The sequence below is a fragment of the Priapulus caudatus genome, unplaced genomic scaffold, assembly GCF_000485595.1.
Source record: "Priapulus caudatus unplaced genomic scaffold, Priapulus_caudatus-5.0.1 Scaffold13, whole genome shotgun sequence".
Classification (NCBI taxonomy): Eukaryota; Metazoa; Priapulida; class Priapulimorpha; order Priapulimorphida; family Priapulidae; genus Priapulus; species Priapulus caudatus.
This window is the reverse complement of record NW_014577074.1, coordinates 460891-472431: the sequence shown is the minus strand read 5'-3', so window position 1 is coordinate 472431 and position 11541 is coordinate 460891. Positions and strand designations below refer to the sequence as shown.

The following is an 11541-nucleotide window of genomic DNA, read 5'->3' as shown; positions in this document are numbered from 1 at the left end:
CCTCCACCAGCTTCTCCCCTCCTCCACCAGCTTCTCCCCTCCTCCTTCTCGACCACCTTCTCTCTTCTCCATTTCCTCCTTCTCCACCAGCTTCTCCCTTCTCCCCTTCCTCATTCTTCACTAGCTTCTCCCTACTCCACCTACTAGTACTACTCTAAACTTCCTCCTCCCTCTCCCTTCCCCTTCCCCACACTGCTCCTTCGCTACCCTGTACCAGAACTACGAGAGTGCTGACGATGTGCCACTGATACGCCCGAAACGCCAATAGACTGTGTAGCGCCATCTGGCGGTGGAGTTTGCAAGTTAATTTACAACGCTAAACCTGATGTTTACCGGGTTAGGGTTACTTAGGGTGTTAGGTTTAGGGTTAGGGTTAAACCGACCAGGCTCTCCGACTGTTACACGGCGGAGGAGCCTGACACCCTTCCATACGAAATGCATGGTAGCTTGAAAACAAACTCCGAATTTCATAAAATTTCGTAAATAAAACAATGTATTACCACATTTGACCTCACCTGCTACATGTTGCAACTATCACTACACTTCTTAATTACTATTTACCTCGAAATACACGTTAAAATGAGAGAATTTTGAACAGCTATACTATTTGAACGTTGTGAAACGCCATTATGGATGTTCTTATGTCTCTTCTTGTACGCGAAAATTCACGAACTTTCGCTACGTATTATGGGATATCTATGGGAAAATGGCGGCATTTTTTGAGTTTTATCTATGCAAGTACATGCTCAGTGATAGCGCACATACAATAAATCGAGGTGCGGAAGTACAGAGAAGCTGTAAGAATCATAAAAAGTGAGATAATTTAACGTTAAATAGCAGCGCACGTACTGCCGAACATATTTCTAATGCGTCGGTTTGTGACCCTCTCGCCACGTAGTGTTAAGCGAGATGGGAACTTGTGGCTAGGTCAGTGCCTGTACCAAAGTTGCCAGCTTGTACCAGGTTATGCATACACTATTTGAATGTCTTTTACACTCATCGATGAACATTTTGCAATACACAAAAGGAAAAATACAAGCATTAACATTCCAAGAAATCACCCAATTTTTAACAGCTGTAATAGTAGTAATGCAACAATGAAATACGATAACTCAATTTAAATATAACGACAATCATAATAATTTGCCAACTAACTAAAATATACCTTTGGTTTATTTACAGAATATATAGGCTGTAAAAACCTTTAAACATGAGTCATACAGCTTTGGCTTTACATTTCTATTACATTAACATGATTATACTGATTAATATATTCCTTATCCAGTATAATTATTCAGTATTTACGTAAGTGTCTTTACATAAAGGAGCATGGAAAAGCAAAAAACGACCATTGGTCTCGTTTTTCTGCTCGCAAGGATGCGCTATTGTTTTTTAACTTGTGCTTAACGGATGCCACCATTATTACTCAATTGTTCCTCCATGAGCAGGTTAGGAGAAGAAATGAATATCTCGTGGTCTGAAGAGTCTATGAGATGCCCCCTAACAGATGAGCAGACGAGGTTAGAGGTGACCTTTTCGCACAGACGACTTCTGAAACTCTGGCACTGTCTTGAGGATGAATTCCCTTGAACAAATAAGCAAACACTATTAACCTGCATTTTTTAAAGTTGAAGATGCATTTTTTAGTACAACTCGCATTTTTTCTCGCATAATCATAGAGCGGATAGGGCTGCTTAGATCTGTAGCACAATTGCTTAGAAAGGGACTGACATCTCTCAATACCATACTACAAACTACAACCATTATGATCTTCTAGCCACTGCAAATTCAAAATCGTGCACATACCTTGCTCGCTCGGCCATCTCTGTGCCATGCCAGCGGGGACTATATGGGTAATCATCATACGAGATCGAGAATATTTCCTTGTTGAACTCGTGATATACAGACTCTAGTGTCAACGTTGGCTTCATGGCTGGAAACTTTTCTGGAATGTTCACTACATAGAAAGATAAGAATTTAACAGTTACAGTAACAGGGAGTTCGATAACTTTAAATATGCCTCACTCCTGTCTTCACGTCTTATACAATACATATCATTCTACAATGAATAATAATTCACAATGTACAGAGCAGATGTTCTCATTTTTTCCATGCATAAAAGGTGTCTAAAATTCCCAGCCACCAAGTGCATGATGTTTTGACATAAACATATATTATGAATTATTTTCATTTTTCATTATTTAAGTTGAAAGGAAATTAGTTCAATATTACATCTTTAAATATACAAATAAACATTGAGCCAAACAGCAACAGTAGTTATTAGTTCCCAAACTCTGGGTAAATACTTGGGTAAATACTCTATTGCATACTAAAATGCTTTAAAAGTCACTGCCCAAGAAAGCATGTGATCCCATTATCATACACAGCGCTACTGAGAACCTGCCTCCGCAACTCCAATTTGTGTGTGTCCCCACGTTTGGAAACCATCAGTATAGTGTATTGGCACAATACTCATTCTGAAGCAGCATGCTACATATTATAAGAGAATATTTGTGTCTCTGAATTCTTACCATGTACTATGAAACTAAAGTTGTGCCACTCAAACAACATGGATAGACGATCAAACAGCATGATATCATACTCCAAGACTGAGCTGGAACAAAAAGGTTGGCAGTTGCTTAGATGTTAAAATTCATCACAAAATTACAATTTATCCAGGTTTCAACAATAATGGGAATTTTTTGGGTAACACATTACATGATAAACATAATACAGACCTTCCAAACAGAATTAGGAATGCAGCCATGTATTCTTTTCTTTTCTCATAGCGCTGTACTACCTTTTTTACCTACATTAAAAAAACAGATTACTATTGTATAGACACACTATACAGTACTACCCCAGCATGTCAACAGGAATGTAAAAAGAGTATAAGCCCATAGTGTGAGAATATATTATTCTGATGTGCTCAACCAACTCAACAGAATTAATTACTATTAGTTACAGTAACACCCGGTGCACTTCAATCCGGGCTATGTACATTTGCACATACACAATTAGTAAATTATGACTACTTTACTTGTGATAGGAAACGAAATTTAAGTCTTGCGTAATTTTTTAGAAACAATAAGTATGCACGGTTATCTACTCATAAAGAACCATACACAATTTCCATAAATAAAATTTATATATTAAATATGACAGTGTGATGCTAGTTTGGTGGAACAATGATAATAATAACGAAGGCAAGCCAGCTGGTAAAAATGCCCCTTCCTCTACCTCTCAGTAATTCCGACTTTGACCTTCCTTTCCTTCTCAGTAATTCTAATTCTGAACACCTTTTCACTTTCAGTACTATGAAAATATCTAGAGAAGATAAATAGCTAAAGATATGTAGCTAAAATAGCTACAGTATTAAATAATCAATATATGGATTTAAATTGTTTACTTGAATTCATAATTGTCCTACTATATTTTTCAGCTTAAATATTTTTCACAGAAACGTATTTCCAATTATATAATGGGAGTCAAAGAGAAAACTTGAGTTGTATTATGGAGTTTTGCATAAAGAATGCTTTTCTAGAACATATTACTTACATAACACATGGTACTGCTGTACTAGCAATTTCCTAGCCATTAGTCTAAGTATCACATCATTCAAGAACTTGTCAGTTACCGTTGCATTTAGAAGGTCACGGACAGAGGCAACATAATCGTGCAGACATCCACCAGTCGGAAAAGTTGGGATTCGCAGGGCCTGTGACCCAGCAAGTGCCCGCTCCACCCCGGGTGATAGGAACAGCTGCGGCGTAGCCTGTTTTGGCTCTGATGATGTGAACTGCACAAGAAGCACTGCAGAATCTTTGCAAGTGCTTTGGTCCTGCAACAGCAAAGATGACCCCTACACACGTGTTAGAAATATACAAAATTACCATGCCTTACTGTTTTATATACAAATGAAATCGATGGTCAAGATGGCATGTAAATCATGTCGAGATTTTCTCCGCTGTAATATCTATCTAAAATTACAGTTTTTATATTTACTTAAATACAGTACATATATTTACCAGAAGGGAAGGAGGAATCCGTGAAAAATCAACTGGTAGTTTGATAAGGAAGTTTACTTGTCCAGTCTTGCCCTAAAATTATAAGCAGTATTAACTCATCACATAATAAGTATTATTATATCTACATATAAATTATGCATAAATTTGTTTCCACGCAAATTATATCAGAGTAGTTGTAACAGACAACTCATATCACTTTCTGGTATATACCCAAAATGCATTAGCAAATATGGACCACTAAACACAAAGACATGATGCTACCCACAGGTAATTTTGGTGTGACATGGATCTCAACCTCATCTGCTTTCTTGCAAAAACGCTCAAGCAGGGATTGGTACTCAAAGTGCAAGCGTGAGTCCTTTGTAATTAGAGACACTTGGTACTCTCTGTACTGTTCCAGCAGTTCCCGAACAACACTTAATAATGCTGATGGGTTATGTGAGTTCCAGTTCCCTAGACTCTAAAAGAAAGAAATGCGACCAAGCATAAACCTTAAGCACAATTATAACTTCATTGCAAAAGATATTTGCACACATAAATTGTAGGCAAATGTTACAATACATATATTTATATTATTGGTTGAGCACCCCTTATTTAAAATTACAAAATTCGAAAAAGCTCCGAGTCTATTTTATTCCCACATCATGTAATGGAACATGTCTGAATCTGTTATGTGACCAAGTTTATTAAAGTCATAAAAACCTCCAGCTTGTCAGGATCTGGGAAAAACTCTTGCTCATTGAAGATAAAATCTGGCGGCAGCTCCGGAGTAACAGCATTAAATAAAATCTCCCCTGCAAACAAGCAAAAGCTCTATAGAAATGGCGTATTTATTACGTACGCAATCACAATTTAAAATGGGATTCTATAACACATCCTGGGAAATATCACTGATGAGCCAAATTACCAGCTCACAATAGTTTACAATTTTTGCATGCATAAGGAGAGAACTAGAATGCGCATGACATAAAACATCAAAATTTAAAAACATCTAATACATCCATTCCAAGTTATAATGACATAATTTGTCATTTCACTACTATTACATTTGACGATGGTAGATAACCTCGAAACTTACACACTATAGACTGTCCGGCATATGGAAGCACCATTTTAAATCTGTCGGACTTGTACCGTTCTCCCTCAGGTGAACTGAAAATGAAAAAAATGACACCAGATAACTGCATAGTGCAGCAAATAAGCACATAAAAATGGGTGCATTGTGCACTTATAGTTAGAATTGTGAAACTTCGCGCACGCGTACTACACAAGGTACTGAAGATTTCTGATATACTGTAATGCCAATTGAACATCGCCACCTAATGGCATACAGAGCCACCTGGCAGTTTAACAGGTATTGCAGTATACAACTCTCTGGGTTTTAACTATCACTTCAAAATTACTTATTCAATTTAGTCAAAAAAATAGCTCAAATGATTCTCATGTATCTATACTAATACTATTGAAGTAATTTATTGTGTGTAGGTATCTTTAAGTTGTAATCAAATTAGGTTGAAATGATGAAATGGGTGAAACATAATTAAAATCCTTAAGTTTCTGGAAGTTCCTTCCACTAGAATATTAAATGACCGATACATCAAAGAATTTTCAGTCTGCATGAGCATACTTTATGTCAAAATGTTTCTTATTTAGTAGCCACAGGTTATGCAAGTTGTGCAGGTTACGATGCTTTAATAATGGTTATACATGCTTTATTACCAAACATAACACGTAATGGATGTAACTGGCATTGTTCACAATATAAATGTGTTACTTTGCATAGATGAAATACTGGTGTTCTCTTTTACATTCCCGTGTTCTATTTAATATGGCGCATAACATTCATTTAGATTGCCGTGGAGTGGCATTTTTCATTGGGAATTTACCAGATTTCTCTAGATAAAGTCAGGAGTCTATCAGGAGTATATTGATAGACTCCTGATAAAGTGTATAGTATTAAATTGCAAGTTATAATTCTCACCTCGGCTACTCTATCCTTCTGTGAGTTTTTGCAGTGGTGGCACTGGTGTAGCTGCGCTGTGCGTGTAGTATAATTGTTGTGTTGCAAAGGTATTACCTTGTACTATATTATTATTAATTATTAGTCGATAGAGAATACATAATCATTGACAGTTTGGTAGTAAAATACATTTCGCGTTTATTTACAATCGTTTTATTATTGACTAGAGGGATACCCGGCGTTGCCCGGGGAAATCAGTGGCATTACTCAGTTGGTGACCGCTTGGTTGAAAGGAAAATACCCAAACAAATCTAACTATCTATCTATCCATGCATCCATCTAGCCATCCATCCATCCATCCATCCATCCATCCCATTCCATGCCATCCCATCCCATCCCATAGGAATTCGAAATGGCGCTGCAGGATATTCGCCGCTCGTACCACTCTCGAATTTTTGTAACAGGTTATATTAGTCTTAAAACAGAGTATTGCGATACATAGTAGTTCCCAGATGGGAGAAAGGTTTGTGTTGAGAATAAACCCCAGTGAATCATATCTGAAACCGCACCAGCAAAACCGCCGAGTGATTCACTCGGGCATTCCCGCGCAGAAAGGGATAGCGAGACTATTGTAACGCCTATCTCTTGGGTTTGGGTTACATTATCTTGTATCTGAAAAATGCATTGCCTGGCGAATGCGGTGCTCGTACGCGCGCTATTGGCCGAAAAAACCCTACCGTTCGCTCTACATGACTCTTACTTGCACAGATATGTGTATACATCACATTCAATCATTATTCTTGCTTAAAAGATTGTTTTCAGAACGAAGAGGGGCGCTTATTGCACTTTCGTTAAATTACATTCGCCATTTACATAACATCAGACCATCAGAGCGAGTCTATCACCTCCTGCAGGCACGCACAGATACGAAGCGAGAACCAGGGCTATTGTAACACTAGCAGCGCATCCATTTTGCATGGCGTCGTCCGAAATTTCAATGAACGCCCTGTTCCTGTCCATAATAGACCTTCAACAAAATTAAAAAGGTTATATGAGACAGAATTATTCGGTCTATCCGCTAACCCTAACCTACTGCCACAATTCATTCGCTTAACCTACGTGGCGAGAGGTCACTAAACGACGCATTAGAAATATGTTGCGCAGTAGTGGCGTGTGCCTATTTATACGTTAATTATCTCACTTTTTATGATTCTTCAGCTTCTCTGTACTTCCACACGCTCGTATTTATTGTATGTGCGCTATCAACTGAGCATGTACTTACATAGATTAAAACTCAAAAAATGCCGCAAATTTCCGCCATAGATATGCCATAATACAGTAGGGCGAAAGTTCGTGATTTTCGCGTAAAGAGAGAATAAGAACATCATAATGGCATTTCACACAAACGTTAAAGATTAGTATTAGCTGTTCAAAATCTCATCCTTTTAACGTGTATTTCGAGTAAATAGTCAATTAAAGAAGTGTAGTGATAGTTGCAACATGTCATGCAGGTGAGGTCAGAATGTGGTAATACATTGTTATTATTTAACGAAATTTTAATGAAATTCGGAGTTTTGTTTTCAGGGGCTACGCATGCATTTCGTATGGAAGGGGTCAGCTCCTACCGCCGTGTAACAGTCGGAGAGCCTGGTCTGTTTTAACCTAACTAAACGCTAACACCCTAAAGTAAGCCATAACGCTGGTAAACATCAGGTTTAGGCGTCGTCAATTAACTTGCAAACTTCCAGCGCCCAGATGGGCTACAGCAGTCTATTGGCAGTTCGGGGCGTTCAGTGCAGGTCGTCTCAGCACTCTCGTAAGTTTGTACAGGGTGCGAGGAGCACGTGTGGTGAACGGGGAAAGGGAGAGGGAGAGGAAGGTTTAGAGTATACTAGTAGGTTGGAAGTAGGGAGAAAGCTAGTGAAGAATAGTGAAGGGGAGAAGGGAGAAGCTGGTGGAGAAGGGAGGAGGGGAGAACTGGTGGAGAAATGGAGGAGGAGAGAAGGGAGCTTGGTGGAAGGAGGAAGGGGAGAGGGAGAAGCTGGTGGAGAAGGAGGAGTGGGAGAAGCTGGTGGAAGATGAGGAAGGGGAGAAGCTTGGTGAGAAGGAGAGGCTGGCGGAGAAAGCTTCTCCCCTGCCTCGCTTCTGGCCACCAGCTCTCCTTCTGCCGCCATCTCTGCACCAACTCCTTTCCCTCTTCTCCCTTCTCTCTCCCCAGCTTCCCCCCCTCTCCTTCTCACCAGCTCTCCCTGCCTCCTCCACACCCTCTGCTCTCTCCGCCTTCCTCCTTCTCCACCAGCCACTTCTTCCGCTCCTTTTTCTCCACTCAGCTTCTCTCCTTCTCGCCCCTCTCCTCACCAGTACTTCTCCCGCTCCTCCCTTTCCTGCGCTTCTCTACGACTTTGCTCCGGCTCCTATCTGCTCACCAGCTTCTCCTCTCCTTCTCCTCCCCTTCTCCTTCTCCCGCTTCCTCATTCTCCACAGCTGTCTCCGCCTGCTCCACGCAGTCTTCTCCTTGCTCCGCCTCTCCACGCAGGTCATTTCTGCCCCTCCTCCGCCCTCCTCCCATTCCTCCTTCTCCACCTAGCTTCTCCCTCCTCTCATTTTCCAGCCAGCTTCTCCCGCGTTCCTCACCCTTTCCTTCTCCCCTCCTCATTCTCCACACTTCTCCCGCTCTTCCTCCACCAGCTTCATCGCTTCTCCCCCTCCTCAGCCAGCTACTTTTTTCCCCGTGCCTCCCTTCCTCCTCCACCAGCTTCTCCCTCCTGCCCTTACTCTCACCAGCTTCTCCCTCCTTTCCACCCCCGTTCTCCCTTGCTCCCCTTCCTCATTCTCCACCAGCTTCTCCGCGGCTCTTCCTCGCACGGCAGCTTTCTCCCGCTCTTCCTTCCACCGTCAGCTTGCTCCTTTCTCCCCCTCCTCCTCACCAGCTCCGCATTCTCCGGCCCTCCTTCTGCAGCCTTCCTCCTTACTCCCCAGCTTCTCCCTCCCGCAGCTTCTCCCTCCTCCACCACTTTCTCGCTTCTGCTCGCTTCCTTCGCTCTCCACGCAGCTTCGCGCCCTCTTTCTCTCACGGGCAGCTTCTCCCTTCTCCCCTCGCTCCACCAGCTACTTCTCGCGCCCTTCCTCCCCTTTCGCTCCTTCTCCAGCCAGCTTCTCGGACCCCCACTCCTCCTTCTCCGCCAGCTTCTCATCGCTCGCTCCTTCTCCACCCCTTCTCCCTTCTCCCCTTCCTTCATTCTCCACCAGCTTCTCCACTTCGCTGCCTCCACCAGCTTCTTCCCTTTTTCCCCCTCTCCTCCACCCAGCGTTCTCCCTTCTCAGCCCTCCTCCTCTCCAGCTCCTATCCCCTCCTTCTCCCCTTCTCCCTCCACTAGCTTCTGCCCCCTCCTGCTCCACCAGTCTTCTCCCGTCCTCCACGCGCTTCTCGCCTTCTCCCCTTCTTTCATTCTTCACTAGCGTTCTCCTACTCACTAACTAGTAATTTTTCTAAACTTCCTCCTGCCCTCACCCTCCCGCTCTCTTTGCCGCCTCTCCCTCCCTACACTGGTCCTTCGCTAACCCGCTGTACCAGAACACGAGAGTGCTGACGATGTTCCACTGAATACGGCCGAACGCCGAATAGAGCCGCGCGTAGCGCCATCTGGCGGTGGCGTTTGAAGTTAATTTAGACGGCTAAACCTGAATGTTTACCCCCTAACCTACCGATAGTCAGATAGTTTACCTCTCGGGTACATATTATAGCGACAAGCGACGCCTTCGGGCGCGAGCTGCGCAGCTTGGAACGTTTCTATATAATATATTATACATTATAAAGTTGTTTCAGCCGAATTATAGTTCGTTCGCATAATGGAGAGACTCCGCACGAGCTAGAGGAAACTAAGTAATTTAGAATGAGCATGTCTAGTGTGGTTCTGGTGAAACAAAAAGTTTTAAAAAGTTAAAAGTTATATTTAAATAATTTAATGATAAATTTATAGAAATGTCTAGTTCATCAATAGATGGCGGTGCGTACGATTATAACCATGAGTACGTGTGAATCCATGGTGTATACCCTTAAATTGACTACGTCAAACGGAATTTCTATGGTTAAAATTTGTCCAAAAAGAAATTTGCATTTTTTTTTACATTAAAGGTTAAGAATAACGAGAACTACAACGTATCGTCAATTCTTACCTGATAAGATTCGTTTCTCAACTAGTTAAAATCCAAAACCTGGGGGCCTCGTTGTCAGAAACAAATTAGTCGGGCAACTTGAGTCTTAATTACTCTCCACCGTAAACCGTTGACCAGAAAATCGTAAGGTTTACGAGACTGAAAAATCCTCGTCAAATATCCTCATAACATTACGAGAGCTCAGACCCTCTCGTAACTTAATATAAGTTGAATCATCACACATTTAGAGCTATGGAATTAAATTATAGTGGATATTACCATATTTTATAATAATGAAATAAAATCGTGTGTTTTTCTTAGAAAAACACGTCAAAATCATTAATTAATCTACCGCTAATAAACAAACATACATTACAAATGGCGTATGGCATTCGTTTCTCTGTTCAAAGGTTTTCCCACGCTTAGCGCACGACTCCAGCGTCCTCGCGTTACAGTGTTTGAGACTTTTGTCTTGTTGTGGCGGAATTAATTCATGACCGCCACGTCGTTTTTCATCAAAATATTATTTTATATGTGTTAGCCCCATCATGAATATGCATAAATTACTGTGATGATAGCAATAAATGTGTACTGAATTTGAATTTTGTGAATTGCTTCTCATCCAATCAGCAGTCTTGTGATGAAGTTGCTGTTATCTGTAATGTTTTCTAAGTAGCTGCGTGTGTTTCTGTCAACGCTAGTCTCGGCACATTAGGGATTTAGTCGTAAGTGTTATGGTGAGACTTAACTCAGGATTAATTTACGATGTTTTGACAACGGGCCGCTGGACGATTTGAATTTATGTTCCATAACTGATAATAAGAAAAAAAAAAGAAAGAATCATTAATTGCTTTGGCTAATGGGCTGTAATGGTTGAGTCACGAGTGTATGTTCAGCAAGGTGAACAATATAAGTAAACATAGGAAGTATAATGCAAGGCAATTTAACCATAAAAAAGTGACAAATTACTTATAATTTTGTGAAAGAAGGAAAATTATTATTATTTTTTAATATTTAGCGGTGACGTAATCGACTTTAACAGGCGCAGTGGCTAATCGCTAGAAATTTGTCTCCTACACGCGGGATTCGGTTCGAGTCCCAGCTGGGGAACTTATTTTTCCGCTTTTTTCTATTTTTTTCACCTTACGTACCTCTTTAATATGTACTTCTTTGTAATTTCTTACATGTTTCAATTTTAAATTTTTTATTTTAATGTGTTATTCTTTTGATTGTTTTTATTGTTTTTTACGCTGTTTGGGGATGGGGATGGGATGGGTGCTATGCCGATGGCAAAATGGGGTGGCGGTGCGATGGATGGCATGGCATGGCATGGCATAGGGATCTGGGATGGCATGGCATGGCAGGGATGTCATGGGATGGGAATGGGATCGTGGGGCG

At 41.2% G+C, this 11541-nt stretch overlaps 1 protein-coding gene across 2 annotated transcripts in view; it reads right to left on the bottom strand.

The window, feature by feature from the left end:
* Positions 1-1155: 1155 nt before the first annotated feature.
* LOC106808691 (BRCA1-A complex subunit BRE-like) overlaps positions 1156-11541 on the bottom strand; it is a 19524-nt gene continuing 9138 nt past the window's right edge. Inside the window, exons 2-10 of one of the 2 annotated variants that reach the window (XM_014811521.1) lie at positions 5107-5180; positions 4731-4822; positions 4294-4488; positions 4029-4100; positions 3638-3862; positions 2739-2809; positions 2532-2614; positions 1807-1957; positions 1156-1585 (exon numbers count right to left, since the gene is read on the bottom strand). In XM_014811521.1, the coding sequence (XP_014667007.1) occupies positions 1522-1585; positions 1807-1957; positions 2532-2614; positions 2739-2809; positions 3638-3862; positions 4029-4100; positions 4294-4488; positions 4731-4822; positions 5107-5180 (1027 nt within the window). In that variant the 3' untranslated portion in view covers positions 1156-1521. The remainder of the gene's footprint in view (positions 1586-1806; positions 1958-2531; positions 2615-2738; positions 2810-3637; positions 3863-4028; positions 4101-4293; positions 4489-4730; positions 4823-5106; positions 5181-11541) is intronic. The other variant, XM_014811528.1, reaches the window with a different exon arrangement.